The sequence below is a fragment of the Amphiprion ocellaris genome, chromosome 11 (assembly GCF_022539595.1).
Source record: "Amphiprion ocellaris isolate individual 3 ecotype Okinawa chromosome 11, ASM2253959v1, whole genome shotgun sequence".
Taxonomy (NCBI): domain Eukaryota; kingdom Metazoa; phylum Chordata; class Actinopteri; family Pomacentridae; genus Amphiprion; species Amphiprion ocellaris.
The window spans coordinates 33,865,264-33,891,537 of NC_072776.1; the positions used below are offsets into that span (position 1 = coordinate 33,865,264).

At 36.8% G+C, this 26,274-nt stretch overlaps 1 protein-coding gene across 2 annotated transcripts in view; it reads right to left on the bottom strand.

Annotated features, from left to right (window-relative positions):
• The window catches only part of kalrna (kalirin RhoGEF kinase a), a 167,934-nt gene that overhangs the window by 19,026 nt on the left and 122,634 nt on the right, over positions 1-26,274 (bottom strand). Inside the window, exons 41-56 of one of the 2 annotated variants that reach the window (XM_055014946.1) lie at positions 17,182-17,388; positions 15,029-15,114; positions 12,670-12,816; positions 11,187-11,282; positions 9,353-9,471; positions 8,190-8,256; positions 7,715-7,818; positions 6,941-7,010; positions 6,773-6,859; positions 6,604-6,696; positions 6,462-6,512; positions 5,774-5,851; positions 5,504-5,689; positions 4,655-4,826; positions 4,363-4,571; positions 2,238-2,521 (exon numbers count right to left, since the gene is read on the bottom strand). In XM_055014946.1, coding sequence (XP_054870921.1) covers positions 2,238-2,521; positions 4,363-4,571; positions 4,655-4,826; positions 5,504-5,689; positions 5,774-5,851; positions 6,462-6,512; positions 6,604-6,696; positions 6,773-6,859; positions 6,941-7,010; positions 7,715-7,818; positions 8,190-8,256; positions 9,353-9,471; positions 11,187-11,282; positions 12,670-12,816; positions 15,029-15,114; positions 17,182-17,388 — 2,056 coding nt within the window. The remainder of the gene's footprint in view (positions 1-2,237; positions 2,522-4,362; positions 4,572-4,654; positions 4,827-5,503; positions 5,690-5,773; positions 5,852-6,461; positions 6,513-6,603; positions 6,697-6,772; positions 6,860-6,940; positions 7,011-7,714; positions 7,819-8,189; positions 8,257-9,352; positions 9,472-11,186; positions 11,283-12,669; positions 12,817-15,028; positions 15,115-17,181; positions 17,389-26,274) is intronic. The other variant, XM_055014947.1, reaches the window with a different exon arrangement.

Consider the following 26,274-nt stretch of genomic DNA (forward strand, 5'->3'; position numbering starts at 1 on the left):
CCAAAACCTTCATCAAATACTTGTGTTGTTCCAAAGCTCGTTTTAACATCTGAACTTCATAAACTGAATCCTTCAAACTTTATTTTACCCTCTAAACAATCAGAACAGAGACGTAATTCACTGAGGAAACTAAAAGATGACCTGAAAACTTCCTCTTACTTTTTCTCTCCAACTACTCATTCAAATAGTGATTCTGGTCTAATTCAGCTGCTGTTTCCATTAATGTTTCTATTGTGTGTTTTTAACTATTAATTCTTTATAAAAACTAAATTATTTAATATTAATTTAATGTTTTCTTTTCTAAATTTGCTTTTTCTTTCATTTATTCCTCCTTATATTGCTACATTTGTAAAATTTACATATTTATTCTTTCATTTATTAATCAAACACTTCAACATTTTTGAATTTAGATATTTTATTTATTCTTTCTTACTTTGTCATTTTGTAATTTAGTCACATTTCTTTAATTTTACACATTTAATCTTGAATTCATTTCTCATTCAACTTTCACATTTAAAAAATTTAATTTTTAAAAAATGTATTCCTTCATATAGTTTAACATTTTTCAGTTACCTATATATTTATTCCTCTTAAATTTTATTATTTTAAAAAAATTCTTCATTAGAATTTCAGATTCTAAAAATATAAATATTTATATTTCAACAATTTAATATTTACATATTTATTTTTTATTTACTCCTGATTATATTTCCATATTAATATTTTTAATGTATTCATTATTTTATTTCTCTTTACATTTACAGATTTTTAAATTTATATATTCATCCATTTTAATTGTATCTCTATATTTTTAGTATATTTTGGTAATTTCACATTAAAAAACAAGCATATTTCTTTGTTTATTTAATCATCTTTGTAGTTCAATACTTTTAATTTATTTTTTTATTCCTCATTCTATTTCCACATTTCATTTTTTATTCATTTCTCTTTACATTTTCACATTTTTAAAATTTAAATATTTATCCTTCAATTAATTTCTTTTAATATTTCTACGTTTTAAACACTAAGTTACTCCACAAACACAACAGACACATTAACAGAAAAAAAAGGAGTTTTTCTTCAAAATAACCTCAAAGCAGCAATTTTAAATTTGTACTTTTCATCCTAAATCAGTTTGAACTTTCTGTGGAGCATCAAATCGTGAGGTTAGTAGAAATTAAAATAAAAAAACCCAGAAATAAAACTACACTACAAGAACAACAAATAGAAAAACTGAAAAGAACCAAAACAGGAAGTTGAAAAAGCTCTGATCAAACCTTCACAATAAGATACCAATAAATATATACCTGTTTATATTAATATCACACGCACGCACACACGCACGCACGCACGCACGCACACACACACACACACACACACAGGTTCACGTTTGCTGTTGTAGTTTATTTACAAATATTAAAAACTACAAATCATCTTCAGCCTAAAATGCACAAACAAACAGAACATGTCGATGTCGCTTCGCTACCTCATGCTCAAGTCCAAAAGGTTTATTTTACATATTTAAAATACATTTTAAATCATTATTCGGCTACCAACAGTACAATGCTGACCGTTGCCTTCAAATCAAACATATTGCACAGCCTTGACTTCATTCATTTTTTTTTCATCATAAATAGTGCAAAAAAGGAATTTTTGTTTTATTATTTAAAACAGGAATGTTCTAGAGCCCCAGTCAAAAAACAAAATGAAACAATGAAAAAAATCAGAACTTTGTACAGTGAAACAAAATCAACACGGAAGGAAATAAATCCAAGTTTTGAAATAAAAATAATAATTAACAAGGCAGAAAAAACAACAACAGGAATAAACACAAACTGGTGTGTAGATTGCCACAGACAAGAACGCAAATCTGCTCCACAGCGGAGAACCGAGCGCCCGGACGGACCGGGTGAAGTGATTTATTTATTTAAAAAAACAACAAAAAACACAAAAAACAGTAAAAAAAAGGAAAATTAAGAAACCAACAGAGGAAGCAGGTGTTAGGAACTGAAATAAGAGTTCGGTTTTAGCTCCACGTCTCAGCTTCTCTAACTTATCAGTGTTTTGTTTTTCTTTTTTTTTTAAAGCCTGAAATCCATTTTCATGGAGCGACGGCGGCTCAGAAAGTAAAAAGTGGGCGGAGCAGGAAACGAGTACCGTTTACCCTCCAAAATAAAAGTCTCCCGCGAGTCTCGTCCGGTCCAGAAGTGCTGCTGGGGGGAGGAAGTGCGACTTACTTGATGTTGTTGGCATCAGCGACCGCCACCGAGAAGGAGGAAGTGGACGAAGAGTCTCTTATGGGCTTGGTGGGCGGGCCCAGGACGTGACCCGGCACCCAGCCCTCGGCGGCCGGCGACTGGCTGTTGGCTGGCCGGTACACCAGGTACATGTTCTGCTGATTGGTGGCCAGAATCTGGACCGTCTCGCCCTGACTGACGCAGATCTCGTTCTCCTTCAGCGCCGAGTAGTCCTGAGAGACCAACATGGTGGACGAGACGCCGTTACAGCCTCCGTCAGAGTCCTGAAGAGACGAAAACCAAGAGAGAGAAGACAAAACAAAATACAGGTGAGTTAGATCAGGTCTGAGGGGGAGGAGCAATGAGATGAAGAGGAGGAGCAAAGAAAAGTTCCACAACTAGACGACATAAAAATATCTGACTATTGAAATCAGGCAGTGAGATAAAAAATACACATTAAAAATGTTGAAATATGTAACATTTAAAAACTGCAAAAAAAATAAGCAAAATGATGTTAAGCATGGGGGTGGCAGCATCATGTTGTGAAGCATGGTGGTGGCAGCATCATGATGTGAAGCATGGTGGTGGCAGCATCATGATGTGAAGCATGGTGGTGGCAGCATCATGATGTGAAGCATGGTGGTGGCAGCATCATGATGTGAAGCATGGAGGTGGCAGCATCATGGTGTGAAGCATGGTGGTGGCAGCATCATGATGTGAAGCACGGTGGTGGCAGCATCATGATGTGAAGCACGGTGGTGGCAGCATCATGATGTGAAGCATGGTGGTGGCAGCATCATGATGTGAAGCATGGTGGTGGCAGCATCATGATGTGAAGCATGGTGGTGGCAGCATCATGATGTGAAGCATGGTGGTGGCAGCATCATGATGTGAAGCACGGTGGTGGCAGCATCATGATGTGAAGCACGGTGGTGGCAGTATCATGTTGTGAAGCATGGTGGTGGCAGCATCATGATGTGAAGCACGGTGGTGGCAGCATCATGTTGTGAAGCATGTTGGTGGCAGCATCATGATGAGAAGCATGGTGGTGGCAGCATCGTGATGTGAAGCACGGTGGTGGCAGTATCGTGTTGTGAAGGAAGCATGGTGGTGGCAGCATCATGATGAGAAGCATAGGTGGCAGCAGATATTTCGATGGACTTCATGGAGACGAGGAATCTTCAGGAGGAGTGTAAACATCATCATAAATGTTTTATATCGTGGTGTAAAAGCTGCAGCATCACTGCAGTGATCTGAGAGATTAAAACTCCGCAGGTGATCCAAAAATAAGACTTTCAAAGTGTTTCACTTTCAAGCTGCTTCAATAAAAAGTCCACAGCAACTTCTGTGTCGACGAAAAACTGCAGAATAACCTGGAACACGTCGTCCAAGGTGCTCTGGGTTTGTCGGGCTGTAAATCAGACCCACCTGCAGACACAATATGTCCAGGTAAAGTGGGGCAGAGAGCAGCTATATATTTATATATATATTTATAACCCCACAACTACAGCAGCCTAGATTTTACCCTTCCCTTCCAGGACTTCATGCTCCAGTTCACTGCTGCAGTCTGAGAACATGAACCAGAAAACTCCTGAAAACCTCACAGATAATGAAACTCACAGCTATAAAGATTTACCCCAGTTGGAAAAAAAGACTCTGTCAAAATGAAAATTCATTATAAGGAAACGGAAGAAATATGGAACATGAATAAATCTGACAAGAACAGGACTTCCTCAAAAACTACTGACTAGTGAGGGAGGCCACCAAGACACCTATGACCTATATTTGATGGAACCAAACACTGAACATTATCACAAACACACCATTAACATTGTGAAGCACGGTGGTGGCAGCATCATGATGTGAAGCACGGTGGTGGCAGCATCATGATGTGAAGCACGGTGGTGGCATCATCATGATGTGAAGCATGGTGGTGGCAGCATCATGATGTGAAGCACGGTGGTGGCAGCATCATGATGTGAAGCATGGTGGTGGCAGCATGATTTTGGGAAGCATGGTAGTGGAGGCATCATGATGTGAAGCATGGTGGTAGCATCATCATGAACAGAATCAAACTTGAACACTTTTTCTTATAAACTCAGTAGAGTATTTTAGCTGAACTCACTCTGGACTCGAAACATGTCGAGCCGCCGTTGGAGGTAGAAATTTTCATCTGGCTCCTCCCCCTTTCCGAGTCCTTGTCGCCGAGGCCGACCGCCGATGATGGCCTGCTGTGTGATGACGTGATTGGTCGGTTCCCTGAAGACGATCGGTTCCTGGTCAGCGAGGAGCTGCTGCTCTTCTCCTTCTGGTACTCGATGGGAGACTGAAGAGCTGCAACGGACAGAAGGATATTTAGGTGTGGGTCTCTTTTATACCATTTCTATCTGTTTCTGTTTCAGGTTGTGATTGGTCACCTGACAGGAAGTTGCTCTGGGCGTCCAGGACCTCCTGGATGTGTCGGACCCAGACCTGCTTGATGTCGATGTTGGCGGCCTGCAGAGTGAAACGCTCCGACGAACCGCGACACGACAAGACAAACTTACAGGGATCGTTGTCCACGCTGTCCTCCAGGCCCAGGTAGGACACCTGCACGGGTGAGTTTATAGAGACCATCATAAATAACGACACACAGTTAGAATCACATGGACAACACGTCTTTGAGAGGTTCTTGGGTTCAGAGGGTTGAAGACCTGAGGTCCTCGATGCCTCCCTACGTACCGTGACGCCCCTCTACATATCTGGACGCCCCTCTATGTACCTTGATACCCCTCTACGTACCTTTGATGCCCCTCTACGTACCTTGATGCTCCTCTACGTACCTTGATGTCTCTCTACGTACCTTGATGTCTCTCTACGTACCTTGATGCTCCTCTACGTACCTCGATGTCTCTCTACGTACCTCGATGCCCCTCTACGTACCTTGATGCTCCTCTACGTACCTTGATGTCTCTCTACGTACCTTGATGCCCCTCTACGTACCTTGATGCTCCTCTACATACCTTGATGCTCCTCTACGTACCTTGATGTCCCTCTACGTACCTTGACGCCCCTCTACGTACCTTGACGCCCCTCTACGTACCTTGACGCCCCTCTACGTACCTTGATGCCCCTCTACGTATCTTGATGCCCCTCTACGTACCTTGATGCCCCTTTATGTACCTTTGATACCCTTCTACGTACCGTGATGCCCCTCTACGTACCTTTAATGCCCCTCTGCGTACCTTTGATGCCCCTCTATGTACCTTTGATGCCCCTCTACATACCTTGATGCTCTTCTTAAACTGGTATCCCGGCGTGGACGATCCTTTCCTCAGCAGCTCGCTGAAGATGACAATCTGTTCGAAGAGGAAGACTCGGCGCTCCTTGGACCTGGACAGAACGCCGGCGTCCTGCTCCGTGACGAAGAATGTTTCCTGCTGCAGCAGTTTGCCCTGACTGGTCAGTTTACCCTAAAGAGAAACAAACAAACAGCAGAAAGCTGCAGGAAACCGGGAGGAAGACTCTAAATGAGTTTAAAAAGGTTTATAACGGACCTCGTATCCCTGCAGCCGACCCAGATTCATCATGTCGTTACACAGTTTAGGGACCTGAGACATCAGATCCACGGCTTTCTGCAGAAAAACACACATTTATACTGGTTAAAGACAAACATCAACCTTTATCTACATGTTTCAACTCTAAAATCTGCAGCCAACTGCACAGAAGTCATTAGAACAGGAACCAGGGCTCTTGTTTCATTCATTCATTTTGTGTCTTATTTTTCAAATTTTGCACGTCCTATTTCTCATTTTCTCTCCTTTTTAAATTTTGTGTCGTTCATTGATTTTGTCTGTTTTTTCTAATTTTTTGTGTGCTTTTTCCCATTTTGTGCCTCCTTTTCTCTATTTTTTGTCTCATTTTTCATTTTGTCTCATTTTTGTAATTCTGTTTCGTTTTTCTGATTCTGTCTGTTTTTCTTATTTTGTGTGCTGATAGGACAGTCTAAAAGAAAGTGAAACTGGAAGCAGATGTTTATGTTATAATCCAGATGTGATTATCCTGAACATTTTGTATTCTGTTTAAGTAGATCTGGTTCTATGCTGCTGATTAAAAGTGACACAAACTCAGATGAATCTCCTGAATCTGGACGGAACAACATTTAGTTTTGATCCTGATTAAATTTTCTGAACAGCTGAACTCGAAGTGAAAACTGAAGTTTCGTTGCTTAGAAATCAGTCTTACCTCGATCTGTTCACAGTCCATCCCAGCCTTGGAGCTGTACTTCAGGAAGTCCTGAAGAGAAGAAACGTTAACTCAACAAACACTGAAGTATTTAACAGGAAACTCAGAGTCCAAACAGGACTTTTAGAGGTTTTTCTGTTACCTTGAGGAGCAGCTGGTATTTAGTGATTCTCTGGATGGGTTTGATGAGGAAATCACTGATGGTCAACCTGGACTGGATGTCCTGCTGGATGCCCTGAAGATACAACAACACAACATTTAAATGTCTGAAAGATAAAGAGATAAACTAAGAGAAGACCTGAACTTCTTACGTCGAAGTACGAGTCGTATTCGGCTACGATGAACTCAGACTTGGGTTTGTTCTGGCAGTAGACCACGTACATGTGGAGCCTCCTCTCCTGGAAACACATTCAGAGATTTAAAACACACAAGAAGAAGAAGAAGAAGAGATTCATCTTCATCATCATCTTCAGACTCACGTGTTTGATGAAGAGTTCAGGAAGATGTTCGTGGTCCTCCAAACATTTCTCCAGCTCCCCGACGAAGAAGCTGAAGGACAGAAGACGACGTTAGACTGAGAACATCTGAGCTACTGGATCACTTTTACTCACTATGGAATCATTTTTTTCTGCACTGTGCCTAATGTTTTTGTCATTTGGGCTCATTTTTCTGTACAGTTTCCACATTTTTCTTCAATGTGGGCCCCTTTTTCCATGTCTGAAGGCTCATTATTCCTCTCTGTGTGTCAATTATTCCTCACTATAGACTCATTTTTCATCACTTCTGGGTAAATTTTCCCCCTCCTGGACAAATTTTTCCTCACTATGCCCTAGTCTTTCCTCTCTGTGTTAATTTTTCCTCACTGTTGACTAATTTTTCTTCATTGTGGCCTTATTATCTTCACTGTGTGCAAATTTTCCTCACTGAGGGCTCATTGTTCCTCCCCCTAGACTAATCTTTCTTCACTGTGGGGTAATTTTTTCTTCCTATAAGCTGTTTTTTCTTCACTGGGGTTCATTTTTCCTCATAATGGACTATTTTATCCTGACTGTATGTTCATTTTTCCTCACTAAAGATTCATTTTTCATCACTGTAGACTCGATTCCCTCCCCCTGGACTAATGTTTCCTCTCTGTGTTCATTTTTACTCACTATGAGCTAATTTTTCTTCACTGTTTGCTCATTATTTCTCACTAAAGGCTTATTTTGTCCTCCCTGTGGACTCTGTGGATATCAAATACCCACTGAACTTACTCTCGGTGCCAGTCGTAGATCTGGTGGATGTTTCCGAACACAATTTTGTCTTTTCCTTTCATGTCGTCCGGGACGCCTTTTTCCTCGATGCGTTTCATGAAGCCCTGCAAAGACACAAAACTAAACTTTAAACCTGGATCAATACAGAACGTTCTTCTTCTCCCTAAAGAGAGGTTTTAGGTGGAGTCAAAATGGAAAAACAGCAGCAAAAAATGATCAGGACTGAGAATTAAAAATCGTAAATTGACTTTTTAACCAGTTTTGCTAAATTAGGGTTCATTTACTCTCCATAAGGTTCAGGTTTTGTTTGTCAAATGTCCCAAAATAACAGGAAAATGCAGAAAAAACTTGCTGCTGCATAATTTTTACCGGCTGTTATTGTATCTGTGTTAAATTTGTGAAGCTGAAGATGAACCCAGACTATTTTATGACTACTTTATCGATGTAAAAAACTGAACATGTTGGACGAACTCACCTCCACCACAATGCCGAGGTCTTTGACGTAATCCTTCTCCGTCTGAATCAACTCATTCAGAACAAACCTGAATGGATAAAAGCAGTAAAAGTTACCGTCAAAAACTCTCAAAACCAAGAAACTCGTGATTTCGACTGTTCTGCCTCGTGTGGAAATTAGAGCCCAAAGTTTTTGCTTTTCTGGAAGATGAATCATTCTAGAATGTGTTTAAAGGTCAAAATGTGCTGTGATCTTGTTTTTTAGTGAGCTTCAGTACCATTACGTCTAAAAATCTGCACCTAAACACAATGTTGGAGGTCATTAATAACCACAGAAGACTATGTCATGGTGCCCATTGCTAGCTAAACCCAAACAATGCTCTCTGTTGGCCAACATGAACTTCCTGTTGTCTGAGTGATGTCTCATCTAGTCTCGGCCATACTAAACACTAGCAGATGATGGACTAGAAGCACTAGATGATGGACTAGAAGCAGCAGATGATGGACTAGAAGCAGCAGTTGATGGACTAGAAGCAGTAGATGATGCACTAGAAGCACTAGATGATGGACTAGAAGCAGCAGATGATGGACTAGAAGCACTAGATGATTGACTAAAAGCACTAGATGATGGACTAGAAGCAGCAGATGATGGACTAGAAGCAGTAGATGATGCACTAGAAGCACTAGATGATGGACTAGAAGCAGTAGATGATTACTAGAAGCAGTAGATGATGCACTAGAAGCACTAGATGATGAACTAGAAGCAGTAGATGATGACTAGAAGCAGTAGATGATGGACTAGAAGCAGTAGATGATGACTAGAAGCAGCAGATGATGACTAGAAGCAGCAGATGATGACTAGAAGCAGTAGATGATGGACTAGAAGCAGCAGATGATGACTAGAAGCAGTAGATGATGGACTAGAAGCAGCAGATGATGACTAGAAGCACTAGATGATGGACGAGAAGCACTAGATGATGGACGAGAAGCACTAGATGATGGACTAGAAGCAGTAGATGATGGACTAGAAGCAGCAGATGATGACTAGAAGCACTAGATGATGGACGAGAAGCAGCAGATGATGGACTCGAAGCACTAGATGATTGACTAAAAGCAGCAGATGATGGACTAGAAGCAGTAGATGATGGACTAGAAGCAGTAGATGATGACTTGATGACTACTCACATGCGTCCTCTCATAGCTTTGGCTCTCTGCTCCAGTTCCGGGTTCCTCGGCTGGACCGGTGTGGTTTGTTCTGGAGGCGACAGTGAGGAGAACCCGGGGTAGGCTCCTGGTTCCAGAGTCTGGAGAGGAGAACATCTGGACATGAGGGACCGACAACTTCACAGCAACAACATCCAACACAATCAGTGACTTGGTGGTTGTTTTGTATCTTTTTCTGGTCATTTTGTGTCTATTTGTGGTTGTTTTGTGTCACTTTCTGGTACTTTTGTGTCACTTTTCAGTCATTTTGTGTCTCTTTCTAGTAACCTTGTATCTCTCTGCAGCCATTTTGCGTCATTTTTTTGATCATTTTATATCTTTTTCTGGTTGTTTTGTGTCTCTTTCCAGTAACCTTGTGTCTCTTTCTGGTCACTTTATGTCACTTTCTGGTCATGTTGTGTCTTTTTTGGTAGCTTTGTGTCTTTTTGTTGTCATTTTTTATCTCATTCTGGTAACTTTGTGTCTGTTTTTGATAATTTTGTGTCTCTTTGCAGTCATTTTGTGTCACTTTCTTGTAATTTTGTGGTAACTTTGTGTCTCTTTCTGGTAACTTTGTATCTTTTTGTTGTCATTTTGCGTCACTTTCTTATAATTTTGTGTCTCTTAGTTATGTTGCGTCACTTTCTGTTAACTTTGTGTCATTTTCTAGTCATTTTGTGTCTTTCTGGTCATTTTGTGTCTCTTTCTATTAACTTTGTGTCTCTTTCGAGTAACTTTGTGTCTCTTTCTAGTAACTTTGTGTCTCTTTCTAGTAACTTTGTGGTAACTTTGTGTCTCTCTGTGGTCGTTTTGTGTCTTTAGAATTGTTTTGTGTCTCTCTGTGGTCATTTTGTGCCTCTGTTATCATTTTATGTATCTGTTGTTTGTTTCACAGCAGCAGGAGCGTCAACAACCTGGACCGACTGACCAGGAAACAAACTGAACCTTCTGCTTTGCTTAACTGCACATCATGCAGATGAGCTGATTGTAGCGACATGAAAACCTGCCAGCACTGGTGGAACAATCTGACAACAGACACACAACCTCATGCCTTCATTTCATACGGCAAAGTTCAACAGAAACTACACAACCTAAACATGCAGATACAAACAGACACACAGTGAACTGATCATGCAAACACAAACTGTCCAAATCACAAAGTACACAAGATGTTTTCATTAATATGAACACAAAATACACAAACACAACAACAACAACGAGCCTCACGACACAAAACACCGAAAACATCTAAAATGGAAATATCAACAGAGCAAAAGTCTGAGAGCAGCAGCGAGTCTGTGTCATTTGTGGTTATTTTGTGTCTCTGTAGTTGTTTTGTGTGTCTTTGTGGTCGTATTGTGTGTCTTTGTGGTCCTTTTGTGTCTCTTTGTGGTCGTTTTGTATCTGTTTGTAGTCTTTTGGTGTCTCTTTGTGGTTGTTTTGTGTCTGTGTAGTTGTTTTGTGTGTCTTTGTGTTCAGATTGTATCTATTTGTAATCATTTTGTGTCTGATCATTTTGTGTGTTTTTGTGGTCATTTTGTGTGTCTTTGGGGTCGTTTTGTGTCTCTTTGGGGTTGTTTTGTGTCTCTTTGGGGTTGTTTTGTGTCTCTTTGGGGACATTTTGTGTCCCACAGATTTGAACTTTGCTCTCAGACTTTAGGACTCAAACAAATACACAAAAACTAACCCTGTACGACACAATCTCTCAGTGCTCTGTTGTCGTAATTCGGTGAAACGAACACAAAACTCTCCACACACGACGTGTTCACTGTCTTCACTAGAAAACCTCCTGAACTGAAGCAGCATCCAGACTCACCATCTTGGTTTTAACCAGTTTTTCTATGGCGCTAACCAGCTCGGCAGCACTGGGAACCTCAGAGGACGACTGGAGGGACGTTAGCAAGGACGAAGACTGAGGAGGAGGAGGAGGAGGAAGAAACAGCAGCATGTTAGAAAGACTGAGAGGAAGAGGAGGAAGTGAAGAGGTTAGAAAGGCTGGAAGTGAAGCAGAGAAGGGAGGCTGTGAAGGTTTTTGTCCAACAGCTTCCATTCATTGTCTATGTGAGCGGCTTCCTGCTAGCATCATGCTAATATCGCATCATTTGCATAAAGTCAAAGTCCAGCTGCTTCATGGAAATTTAGAGGCTGCTGAATCCAAACGCTCCTGAAAACCTTTAATTATCTACCTGGCAGTAAAATAATTTGCAGTAAACCCAAGTTTTAACGTTAGAAATGAACAGTTTAATGTAGAAACCGCCGCTAGCATTAATCACCTACATGGAGAATACATGAAAAACTGTTTGGCTGTTATGAACAAAACTGGATTTTTATTATAATTTTTAATATTGAATTGGTTTGGGAGATTAATATTAGGGCTATTAATAACACTGGTTTGATTTTAGAGTTATTGGAATTAATACTCGATTGGTTTTAGAGGTTATTGTATAGTTATAGCTATTAGAAAAAAAATCCTAAATAAAAATAAAAAGACAGCAAATTGTAAAACTATAATAAATTTTAAAAAGTTAAAGTAAACTAAATCTCGATTTTATGATAATATAATACAATAAATATAATATAATAAAACAACACCATATAGATCTGTTAATATAATAAAGACTTCAAAAACACAGATTGTTTATATTATCATTATTCTGTTAACAACAACATGATAAAGCATAGATTTGCTTTAAAATATCTGTTAATAAAAACTTAAAAAAACATAGATAAAAACATTATTTTGTTACTAAGAAGAAGAACAATGTGATAAAATACAGATTTGTTTGAAAAAATACATTTATATAAATATAATTTAGTTTATTTATATTATTTTGTTAAAAACAACAACAATATTATGATTTGAATATAAATTTGTTTAAAAGAATATCTGTTTATAAAGACTTAAAAACAGATATTTGTTTATTTACATTATTATTTTATTACTAACAAAAATAATATGATAAAATATAGATTGTTTAAAAAATATGTTACTAAAATATAGACTTTGGTTATAAATTATAAAACAGCATTGACTTTGTTTATTCATATTATTTTGTTAATAATAATAATTAACAAAATAATATATATATATATAATAGTTGTGTCATAAATATATTATATAATATATATAAAATAATATAAACACGTTTCTACTATAAAGTGACTATAAAGTGACTTTTATTTTGAAAATACATAAATGAAGCTACAATTTAATTTTAGCACTCTGGATGCTAATCTGAGTTTATCTGAAACTCCCGATGCCCTGCCTCTTTAAGGCCCCGCCCCCTCAGGTGTGCTACCTTGTCGTCCTGAGCCGAGGGGTCCTTGATGATCTCCATGGGGGGAGGAAGAGGAGTGTGAGCTTCCTCGTCCTGCTCCTCCTCGCCGCCGCTCTGCATCCCTGAAGGTGCCTTAGACAGCAGGTTTCCATCTTTACTGAGAACTCTCTGAGGAAACAAAACAGTCACCATGAGGATGGATAAAACGCTCACCTCGAGGAAACGGATGGATAAAACGCTCACCTCGAGGAAACGGATGGATAAAACGCTCACCGCGAGGAAACGGATGGATAAAACGCTCACCGCGAGGAAAGGGATGGATAAAACGCTCACCGTGAGGAAACGGATGGATAAAACGCTCACCGCGAGGAAACGGATGGATAAAACGCTCACCGCGAGGAAAGGGATGGATAAAACGCTCACCGTGAGGAAACGGATGGATAAAACGCTCACCGCGAGGAAAGGGATGGATAAAACGCTCACCGCGAGGAAAGGGATGGATAAAATGCTCACCGCGAGGAAAGGGATGGATAAAACGCTCACCACGAGGAAACAGATGAATTTAGCTCATAAAGATAAATTATTCTCTCAGTCGGTGGTGGAGATCAAAAATGGAGCTAAAAGAACCAAATATTCCAGCTGCTTTACCCAAAGTAGGATTCAGAATTGAGCAATTAATTGAATATTCGTTGGAGTTCAACCCTGCAATGAGCTGATTAATTGATTAACTGATGGACAAATACAAAAATAGTATTCTGGTTCCACTAATAGTTAATTTTTTAAGGTAAAATTGGAGACGACTGGAAAATATTTGCTGCTAGTTGGTGAACAAAGTACAGAATTTGTCTCATGAAGACACATTTCTCTGTCAGTATGTGGTGGAGACCAAAAATGGAGCTAAAAGAAGCAGATATGTCACTTTCATTGAGCGTACGACTAAATAAATAATCAATTAATTGATGAATTCTTGCAGCTCTACTTGTACACACACAGAAAAACTCCAACACTGCATGTTCCACAAAATGTAAAGTTCTACAAACATGCTTTTCTTTATTCAAATGGATTCTGTCCATTTCTGTTGACTTTGTTCTGCTAAAAACTTCTAAGAAAACACAGAAAAACTGCATTTTTCCATTGAACTGCTGCACTTTTCTTTTGTTTTTAGCTTTTTATTGCGACACAGAAACATACTAAAGTGCACGATGCAGCGTTCAGATGCTATTTATAGCGTTGGTCATCGGTGAGTAACTCAACATGAGTTTGTGGTTTGGATAAAGAAAAGCTCTTTGACACAGAAAGAGGAACTTTATGTGTCTAAAGTCCATTATGTCAGCTGGGATGAGATTAGATGAGTTTAGGTCAACTCTAAACTCTGCAGATAAACAATCAAACTGAAGTTTATAAGACGTATTTAGTGGAAAATTGAATTTAATTTGGTGCATTGGAACCGAAGCATCACCAGAAATGTAACGAAGTGGAAAAATCTGTGGTTAATTAAAAGTGTTGTGAGACAATGTGGAAGCAATAAAAGCTCCAAGTCTGTGCTTTCACTGACTAATTAACCACTTGAACCGGTTTTATGATTCAAAAAATCATTAAAATCACATCATTTATCCGAGCTGGAGGCGGTAAAAACAGAGAAAAAGGTCAGCTTTTCATCTTTCTTGAGACACTTCAACAAATCAGGTGGAAAATATGGTTCCATCTGGAAAAATGACCAAATCCAAAAATGTGGAACATGATGATTCCCTTTTGGTTTAAAATTTTTTGTAAAGAAAACAATCAAATACATTGAACTTTTCTCTTAATTGTTCTAAATTGGTCGTACTGCAAAAAAAACCTGTTCAAAATGACAATAAACTCTTCCAAAATAACCTCAAACTGCACAAAAATGACTCAAGAAGTCAATTAGAAAAATTTTTAAAACTAGTATAAAACAACTATAAATTTAACTGAAAAAGTACTGAAAACAAAAAAAATATGTCTAAAATTACCACCAATATTGTCCAAAATAGCTTGAATTCTACTTAAATGTAGCCTTAAATTGTTTTTAAACCCAAAAAAAAATCCACACATTTCTTAGTTTTTGGCTTCTCAAAAGTCAATATTTGCTTGGTTGGTTGGATTTCTCTCGATATTATAATATTGTTCTTTTTATTATGTGAATGCATCATCATCAACTACTGATAATTTAAAGGTTTATTTTACATAAAATAGTACTTCCTGTCCAAGTACTGATAGTTTTAAAGGTTTATTTCACTACAATAATACTTTCCATTGACAACATTCTACCCAAATACCACTTCCTGTCCAAGTATTGATAGTTTCGGCACCGTTTATCATTAAACTGCCTCCGTCTCTCTCCAGCCTTGCCGCTTACCTCATCGATGATGTCATCCTGCAGGGCGAGGTCCGGTTGGCCGAGGTCGATGCTCTTCCTGCTCTCCTCCCTACCTGATCCAGGCCCTGCAATCCAACCAGCCAATCACAGTTCAGTCAGTTTGTCGCTCAGACTGTCCAATTATTTCGAGATTTAAAGGTTTATTTCACACAAAATACTACTTCCTGTCAGTCTGTGGTTTTAAAGGTTTATTACACCCAAATAATACCTGCTAACGTTTTGAAGATGAATCTTGGACAATTGTGGTTTAATGTACCCCATGTGCTGGCATGAAGTCATTAAGCACCACAGAAGTCTTTGTCATGGTGCCCACTGTTGGCTAAACCAACATGAACTGCCGATAGTCTGAGTGTCGCCTCTTCTGGTCATTTTGTCTCTCTGTGTTAATTTTTGTTTCTTTGTGGTCATTTTCTATCTCTTTGTGCTCATTTTCTGTCTATTCTTGGTCATTTTGATTTGTTTTGTGGTTGTTTTGTGTCTCTTCTTGGTCATTTTGTGTCTTTTTGTGGTAATTTTGTATGTTTTTGTGGTAGTTTTCTGCCTTTTTGTGGTCACTTTGTGTCTCTGTGGTTATGTTGTGTATCTTTGTTATTGCTTCTATCACTTAGTGGTTGCTTTGTGTCTCTTTGTGGTCGTTTTCTGTCTATTCTTGGTCATTTTGAGTCGTTTCGTGGTTGTTTTGTGTCTCTTTGGTAGTTTTGTCTCTTCTTGGTCATTTTCTGTCTCTTCTTGGCCATCTTGTGTCCCTCTGTGGTCGTTTTGTGTCTCTGCAGTTATTCTGTGCGTCTTTGTCAAATTGGGGAAAAAATCTTGTCTGTGCTGTGATTCTTACACACCTGAGAGCAGGTGCAAACAACTCAACCATAAAGAGAATGCAGTTAAACCTCATAGACGCTTCTTCTGCAGCAGCATTTTACACCAGCTAATTGAAGCAGAGCCATCTACAGAGGAATGCATGGTATGCTTTGAATCCAACCAGAGCAGCTCCAGGCTCAGTCAGGTCTCATTATTTGATTTACAGAACATTAAGTTGTCAGTAATCCCCCTGAACAAAGACCTGAGCTTCACTTCTGCTCATTTCACCTAAATATGATGTTTCTGCAGCAGATTCACAACTCAAGACTCTAAGACTCTGGATTTTCACAACGACCAACCTGCTGAACCTGGTGGTCGCTAAAAAACTTGCAAAATTAGGACTTTCTGTACAACTAATCGCAGTTTTTAAGGTTTATTCCACCCAAAATACTACTCTCTGCCCAATTAATTATGGTTTTAGAGTTTCTTCCACCCAAACAACCTAAAAAGTGAAGGTTGTAAAGGCTTATTCCATCCAAATATTTCTACCTACCTAAATCGAACACAGATACTACTTTCTGTCCAAGCATTTATAGTTTTAAAAGTTTAATGCATCCAAAAGATACTTTCTATTAAACTACTTATGATTTTAAAGGTTTATTTTTACCTAAAATACAACTTTCTGTCCAAGTAAGAAAGATTTTCCCATAAAAATAGCCCTTTTCAACTCACAAGTTATGGTTTTAATGGTTTATTTAAGCCAAAATACAACTTTATGTCCAAGTACTTAAGGTTTACAATGGTACTATTCCACCTAAAATACTACTTCCTGTTCAAATATTTATGGTTTTAAAGGTTTATTTCAGCCAAATACTACTTTCCATCAAATGTTTATTCCAACCAAAACACTATTTTCTGTCCAACTACTCATGATTGTAAAGGTTTATTCTGCTGCAATAGTACTTTCCAAAAACCCAAATTCCACCCAAACATGACTTTTTGTCCAAGTATTCAAAGTTTTAAAGGTTTATTCCAAGCAAATAGTCATGTCTAAATATCAAGTTATAGTTTTAAAGTCTTATTCAAAGCTAAAATGGTACTTTATGTCTAAATATTTAGGTATTGAAAGGTTTATTTCAACCAAATAGTACTGTCTAACAAGTTATGGTCTTAAAGGGTATTTTCTAACAAAATTCAACATTCTGTCCAAGTATTCACGGTTTCAAAGGTTTACTCCACCTGAGACGTGTTGTGTTGGTTATATTCAGACTGGACAGCTTCATGTGAGACAACAACAACAACAACACTGAGAGTCCAGGTGAGTCCTCCATCCTCACCTGTCTTCTTCTGCTTGCTGTTGGGGAGTTTCTTGACGGAGCTGCCGTGGCTGAGGCGGCGGACCGGACTGGTCAGCCACTTCCTCAGAGTGTTTCCTGAGCGTTTAGGACCTGGAGAGCTGGACTGCAGCGAGCTGAGCGACGGCTGAGGCTGTAGGTTCGCCACCGACTCCGTCTTCCCATCCGAGCTGCCGACCGGATAGTTTTCTGGAAGGAACCAGGAGAGTCCGATCAGTCTGGATTCAACAGTTTTTATAAAGATCAAAACAGCAGCTTGGAATCAGCAGCTCAGGAGTCAACTTTACTGCTTCTTTAGGGTTTGTCTCAGTGTGAAAATGAAACCTTTTACAGCCTCAGTAGAAGACGTCTGGATTCAAATCAGTGTTTAAAATGTAAAAATACAACAGCTCAGTTTCTCCAGAACCAAACACCAAGTTCTTTCCCTTTTAGAAGTTATAGTTTTAAAGGTTTATTCCACCAAAAATACTGATTTCTCTCAAATGACTCATGGTTTTAAAGGATTTTTTTTTAGCCCCAATCGAATTTTCTAATCAAATAAGTTCCAACACAATGTTACTTTCTGTCGAAATATTTATGGTTTTAAAGGTTTATTCCAACCAAGTACTACTTCCAGTCTAAGTATTTATGCTTTGAAAGGTTTATTCTATCCCAATAGTACTTTCTAACTAATTGAATTCCTCCTAATTATTGCTATTTAACCAATTTTATTCCACCGAAATACTAATTCCCATTCCAGTATTTGCGGTTTTAGAGGTTTATTCCATCCAGGACACACATTTGTTTTGTTCCTTATGTTCAGTCACAACAGTTTGATGTGAAGCAACAACAACACAGAGTCCAGATGAGTCTTTGTATGGAAATAGATCAAATCTGCTGAACAGCTGCTCTCCCAGCTCCATTATTTCTCCAAATATCACATCAGGAAGCTGCAGATCAAACAAGAAGATGTAACTAATAAGAAGCAAAATAAAAACCACCTTCAGGATCGGTGGTGGTTTAGAGAAACAGATTTATTTGAACACAAACGGCGACTTTGTGAATGAACAGCAGCAGTCATGGGTCGATCAGCTGCTGTTTGCTTCACAGATGAAACCAGTGATTCAGGGTCAGCAGGACGATTTTATACTCATTCTGATCTGCTATTTATCTCAGCGTTTGTACTCGGAGCGGAAACAAACGTGACTCTGTGTTATTTCGCTCATAGTAAAGTCACTGAGATTAAAAACTGCAGCAACAACAAGGTGTGAAAACTCCAGAGGGACTTAGTTTGAGCTCTTTATTTTATAGAAATATAGATTTAATGATAGATATTTATTTTATTACACACGCTTTAGATTTATCCAGCCGGTCCATCAACATCCTGCCAGGATTAATCCGTTCTTTTTGAACAAACCAACTTTGAACTGGTCCAACCTACAGCAGACTGTTAGATCTGACTGATTTAACTGAACGTTTACTGGAAGTAGACTCCAAACTAAACAATGTCACAGAAGTCGAGGGAAAACTTTGCAAACAAATTGAACAATGAGAGACATAAAATGATCTCAAACAGCAAGAATAGCTCCGAACAGAGGCAAAACAACCAATATGTGACACAAAACAAACAAAATACAACAAAAACAACCATAAAGAGATGCAAAATGATCACAGAGACCCCAAAAAAATAACAATTTAAGACACAAAATGCTCCAAAACAGACAAGATATGATAAGAAACGACTGAATTGTGACAAAACAACCATAAAAAATGGAAAATGACCACAGAGACAAAAAAATGGACAATCTGAGACACAAATGTGACAAAAAACAACCACAACATTTCGAAATGGCAACAAAAAGATGCAAAATTAGTAAAATCGAACACAAAATATCCCAAGTGTGACACAAATGACCAAAATCAAACCAAAATCAACCATAAAGAGATTCAAAATGACCACAAAGACACGCAAAATTTCACAATATCAGACCCACAACAGAAAGAATGATTACAAACAGATGTAAAACAGCCAAGATGTGACGAGAAACGACTGAACTGAGACAAAAACAACCATCAAAAGGTGCAAAATGAGTCAAATCAGACACGAAATGTCCTAAAAGGAACATAAAACGATCCAAATTGAACAAAAACAACCATAAAAAGACAGAAAACAATATGAGACACAAAAGGCACCAAAACAGCCAAGATACAAGGAATGACTGAACTGGGATAAAAACAAAGATGCAAAATGAATAAAATCAGACACAAAATGACAAAAATCAAACAACAACCAATAAAGAGACAAAAAAATCCAAAAACATCCAAGATGAGACCATAAATGACCAAACTGGCAAAAAAAAACCATAAAGAGATGGAAAACGACCCTAAAGACACTATAAAATGATGCAAAAAGAGCACAAAGAGACGCTAAATCAACAAAATGAGACACAAATAAGTCGTCAGAAAGACAAAACAGTGACGACCAAATCGGTCCCAAACCGACCGACACCAAATCAAACTAAAAACACAAAAATCTGTATTTATTTCCAGTAAACGTCTTTGTTTTTATTGTTTACATTCCTTTTCCCTCCTCCAGCTCGGATTCCTGCAGGACTCCAGGTTTTCTGTGGGTTTTTTAGTTTCAGTTTGGAGTTTGTGCGGTTGGTCGGACATTAAAGTGACTCTTAGAGTTTCTGCTGAACAAACAGTGGAAACGTTTCAACACACGACTGATCTGAAGTCTGTAAATGACGTCAGCAGCAGCTCAGCTGAACCGTACAGGAGATACAGTCAGGGTTCTGCTGAGTTCAAATCAGGGTTCTGCTGAGTTTAAATCCGGGTTCTGCTGAGGTTAAATCCGGGTTCTGCTGAGTTTAAATCCGGGTTCTGCTGAGGTTAAATCAGGGTTCTGCTGAGTTTAAATCAGAGTTCTGCTGAGTTTAAATCCGGGTTCTGCTGAGTTTAAATCGGGGTTCTGCTGAGGTTAAATCAGGGTTCTGCTGAGGTTAAATCCGGGTTCTGCTGAGTTTAAATCCGGGTTCTGCTGTGTTTAAATCCGGGTTCTGCTGAGCTTAAATCGGGGTTCTGCTGAGGTTAAATCAGGGTTCTGCTGAGGTTAAATCCGGGTTCTGCTGAGTTTAAATCCGGGTTCTGCTGAGTTTAAATCAGGGTTCTGCTGAGTTTAAATCGGGGTTCTGCTGAGTTTAAATCGGGGTTCTGCTGAGTTTAAATCCGGGTTCTGCTGAGTTTAAATCCGGGTTCTGCTGAGGTTAAATCAGGGTTCTGCTGAGTTTGTGACCTTGTCTGCTGGGTTTTATCTGCTGCCGTTGGTCTGATAACAGCTTTACACTAAAACACTGATTAACCAACAACATGCTGCAGTTTGGAGAACATTAGACTTAAATAAAAGTGGAAAAACGTTTTTAAAAATTACAGTAAAAATTGACTAAAGCTGAGAATTAGTAGGAGGTGAAATACGTTAAATAAAACTAAATCAACAGCCACATTTATATTTAATAAATGAGAAATATTCTGCAGTCAGAAACCATAATCTTCTAACAAACTAAATTCCTAAATTAATTTTTTGGAGGCTTTAAAGCTTCACTGAGAATTTTCTGAATATTTCAAGCTTCTTTGGATGTTAGCTGATGTTGGTAAAATAAATAAATATATATGTTTTTACACTTAAGTTTTTAGTTTTAATTTTTTCAAACTTTTTATAACTGTTAATTTTTTAAAAAGAATTTACTGTTATTTTACAGATTTTCCCTCTTTTGTTTGGCTACAGATAATAACTGATATAATCATCAAAAATTATTAATTAGCATGTTATCTGTAAAATAAACTGTAAAAAAATATCCACACCAAAATCTGTATCAGATATTTGGTATTATATGAAAGAAAAATGATTGATATTAACAACAATTTTTAAAAAAAAATGTTCAAAATTGTGTATGAACACATTGATTGTAAAAAAATAAGTAAAAAAGGGGCAAAATTGTAAATAATGTCCACATAAAAACTGTATTCATATTCAATAGTAATTAAAAAAATTGACAGTAAATTTACACAATTTTTATGTTATTTAAATCAGCAAAAAGTGTAAATAATGAAATAAATAATAATTTATTATTAATTTTAAACTGTTATTTTTCAGATATATACAGATTTTTTAAATGACAGAAATTCACAAAAAAATTTACTTAAAAAAAATACAAAACCGTAAATAACGTCCACATCAGACATCTGTGTTTTTAGAAATATTAATTCAGAATTTTTTAACATATAAAAATAAAATCACACCAGTTTTACTGTATTTAAATTAGCAAAAATATCATTATTTTACAAATACTTGTTGCTTTTTGGAAGTAGAAATTGTGTTTAAGAATTGACAATTTATTATTATTATTTTTATTATTGTTATTATTAATTATTTTACGGTTTTTGAAGGTTTGTTAAATTACAGATAACTCAAATTCTAAGTAAAAATGTACAACGGGTAAAAAATGTAAATAATGTCCACACTAAAAATCTGAATTATAACAAAAAATAATTTGTTCTTTTTTAATGTAAAATTTACACAAACTTTCTAAATTTAAATTAGTTAAAAATGTCTTGTTCTTATACAGACATTTCAATTTATTTTTACAGTTTTTTTTAGAACTCCACTGTGTTTTTAGTGTATTTTTTCTGGAACTCTTGCAGGTTTTTACAGGTTTTTTAGGGTTTTAGTTTTTAATAGTTTGGACAAATAAAAATTAACTGAAAAAGTTGAGTTTTAAGTCATAGAAAGCGAGGAAAATAAGAAGGTTTAAATTTCTGAGTGGCTCCGAAACTAAATGGATTTTCAGCAGGTGTGTAACTCAGGTGTGTAACTCAGGTGTGTAACTCAGGTGTGTAACTCAGGTGTGTAACTCAGGTGTGTAACTCAGGTGTGTAACTCAGGTGTGTAACTGAGGAGTTTGTTGGAGCTTCAGTCTGATCAATAGAAGCTTTCATCCAGCATGAGGTTTAATTCCAGGAGGAAGATGAGCTTCTTCTTCTTCTTCTCCTCTCTGATTACAGAAACCTCCAACAGTCCAGCGTCTGTTTCTCACAACAAAAACCTCTTTGTCCACTTTCACCTAACTGAGACTGAAACCAGAAACCACAAAAAAAAAAAAAAAAAAAAAAAAAAAAAAAAAAAAAAAAATCACATTTCTGCTCCAGAAACCAACTCTGGAGAGTTTCCCTCATAATACACTCCATAATAACCTCATTATTAGTAATATTATTATTATTATTATTATTATTATTATTATTATTATTATTATTATTATTATTATTATTAATGCTGTTTTTATTGTTAAATATCAACACAATCTGCACCTTATTTTCCTTTTTTTCCTTAAATGTAACATGTTTCAGCCACTGGACACCTTGAAAAAAGCTGCGTAATAATGTTGAAAAAAAATGAAAAAATTACAAGAAATACCAGTAAAATACTGGACCAACTTAAATATGGAAAAACTGCAATTTTAAATTTATTTAACTTATTTTTTTAGTTTATTTAATAATTAACTAACCAGGAGAAATCTGCAAAATGAAAGTAAAAACAATTTCAAAATATTTTTTAGCCCTGAACATACTTTTTATTTCACATATTTCCAAATATCTGTAAAATAATCATATTTTTGCTGTTTTAAATTCAATAAAAATAGTGTAATTTTACAGTCAAATGTTTTAAAATAACTAAATACAGATATTAAATGATGTGATTTACAGTTTAAGCTTTAAAAGGAAATTTATTAATAGATAAAAACAGGGAAAATCTGTAAAATTTCAGTTTAAATTTTTAAAATCTATTTTGACATTTTTGAAATACATTTTTTTATTTCAAATAGTGACAAATATCTGCAAAATAACAATATAATTTTGCTAATTTATAAACAGCAAAAATGGTGTAATTTTACTGTTCAATAACACAAAAGAATGAATTAGTATTTATAAAAAACTGATTTTTGTTGTGGACATTGTTTACAGTTTTGGCATGTCTTTTTATTATTTTTTAATTGTAAATGTTAATTAATAGATGATTTTCTGTGTATTTTACTGGATATGATCTGCAACACAACCATTATATATGTATATAATATACATAATTTTTCTTTCAATAACAGCAAATATCTGTAAAAAGATGAGAATTTTACAAATTTAAATACAGAAAAATTATAGTTTTACTACTGAATATTTGCAAAAATACAGATTTTTTAAATGCAAATATTATTTACATGTACATTAAACATACTTTTTCATATTTAAACTGATCAAAAGATATGACTGTTTTACAATATTTGCAATTATTTGAAATAAAAATTACAGATAATATCCAGTAAAAACACACAACAATAGTAAAAACTATTCATTTACATGTTGACTATAAAAAAATAAATATGTATTTTCACAAAACTGGTAAAATCTGCAAGTTAGTGGTAAATTGTTAAAACAAATCAAAGATAAAAGTGTTAAAAATGTTCTTTTTTCTACAGTGCATGTCAGGTTTGTCCTTATAAAGACCAAGAAATGAGCAAAAGTACTAAAATAACCCAGAATAAAGTGTTATTACTGGTTAAAGCTGGTTTTTAAGACATTACACCTGAAACTAAAACCTGCAGACTGACTCCTCCTCTGAACCGGTTTTTGTTGAACTTTAACACAGATCAGTTTCAACTCCGTCATTTACAGGAAACACAGACTCACAATTACAACCGCACTCGAACACAACACAGAGACGCTTCCAGGAAGTGACTTTCCCATCATGCATTTCTGCCGGTGACACGAGGAGACGCTAATCTGGGAGGACGACATTCCTCAGATACCTTCAGCTGAACATTCATAGAATCTCAGAAATCACCTGAAACCATCTAGATTCATGGATTTAAAGTCCAGAAATTACCTGGAACACTTTAGATTCATGGACTTAAAGTATGAAAATCACCTGGAACACTTTAGGTTCATGGATTTAAAGTATTAAAATCACCTGGAACACTTTAGATTCATTGATTTAAAATATTAAAATCACCTGGAACACTTTAGATTCATGGATTTAAAGTCCAGAAAACAATGTTAAATATTTAGTTTTAGCTTCTTTTACACTGTAATTATTGTAAAAGTTCCTGATTGTGACTTCAACTGCAGAAACTGATAAGAGGAGAAGCTTCTCTGTGCACAGAGAGGCATTTAGGGAACATCTGGGATCCGTAACTTCTACTGATGACCGTGAGGCATTTAGGGAACATCTGGGATCCGTAACTTCTGCTGATAACTGATGGGTTCTGGGAACATTAGTAAATTACAATGGTCACCAATATATGTGAGGCGTTCAGGGAACATCTGTTAACTGTAGCATCTACTGATGACTATAACGCATTTAGGGAACATCTGTAAACTGCAGCTTTTAACTGCAGATGTTTGTGAGGCATTTACGAAAACCAGTTAATTACAATGTCTACCAATATAAAGACGTGTAAGGCCTTTGGGAAGATCTGGAAAATGTAGCATCTACTGACAGCTGTGAGGTGTTTAGGGAACATCTGGAAATTAACAATGTCCAATTTATATGTGAGGTGTTCAGGGAACATCTGCAAAGTGCAGCATCACTGATAACTGTGATGTATTTAGGGAACATCTGGAAACTGCAGCCCCTACTGATGACTGTGAGGTGTTTAGGGAACATCTGTAAATGACCATGTCCACCAATATATGTGAGGTATTTGGGAACATTTCTGTAAAGTGTAGCATCTACTGACGACTGAGGCGTTCAGGGACCATTTGTAAAGTGTCCTGTTAAACTGATCAAAAGATATGACTGTTTTACAATATTTGCAATTATTTGAAATAAAAATTACAGATAATATCCAGTAAAAACACACAACAATAGTAAAAACTATTCATTTACATGTTGACTATAAAAAAATAAATATGTATTTTCACAAAACTGGTAAAATCTGCAAGTTAGTGGTAAATTGTTAAAACAAATCAAAGATAAAAGTGTTAAAAATGTTCTTTTTTCTACAGTGCATGTCAGGTTTGTCCTTATAAAGACCAAGAAATGAGCAAAAGTACTAAAATAACCCAGAATAAAGTGTTATTACTGGTTAAAGCTGGTTTTTAAGACATTACACCTGAAACTAAAACCTGCAGACTGACTCCTGCTCTGAACCGGTTTTTGTTGAACTTTAACACAGATCAGTTTCAACTCCGTCATTTACAGGAAACACAGACTCACAATTACAACCGCACTCGAACACAACACAGAGACGCTTCCAGGAAGTGACTTTCCCATCATGCATTTCTGCCGGTGACACGAGGAGACGCTAATCTGGGAGGACGACATTCCTCAGATACCTTCAGCTGAACATTCATAGAATCTCAGAAATCACCTGAAACCATCTAGATTCATGGATTTAAAGTCCAGAAATTACCTGGAACACTTTAGATTCATGGACTTAAAGTATGAAAATCACCTGGAACACTTTAGGTTCATGGATTTAAAGTATTAAAATCACCTGGAACACTTTAGGTTCATGGATTTAAAGTATTAAAATCACCTGGAACACTTTAGATTCATTGATTTAAAATATTAAAATCACCTGGAACACTTTAGATTCATGGATTTAAAGTCCAGAAAACAATGTTAAATATTTAGTTTTAGCTTCTTTTACACTGTAATTATTCTAAAAGTTCCTGATTGTGACTTAAACTGCAGAAACTGATAAGAGGAGAAGCTTCTCTGTGCACAGAGAGGCATTTAGGGAACATCTGGGATCCGTAACTTCTACTGATGACCGTGAGGCATTTAGGGAACATCTGGGATCCGTAACTTCTGCTGATAACTGATGGGTTCTGGGAACATTAGTAAATTACAATGGTCACCAATATATGTGAGGCGTTCAGGGAACATCTGTTAACTGTAGCATCTACTGATGACTATAACGCATTTAGGGAACATCTGTAAACTGCAGCTTTTAACTGCAGATGTTTGTGAGGCATTTACGAAAACCAGTTAATTACAATGTCTACCAATATAAAGACGTGTAAGGCCTTTGGGAAGATCTG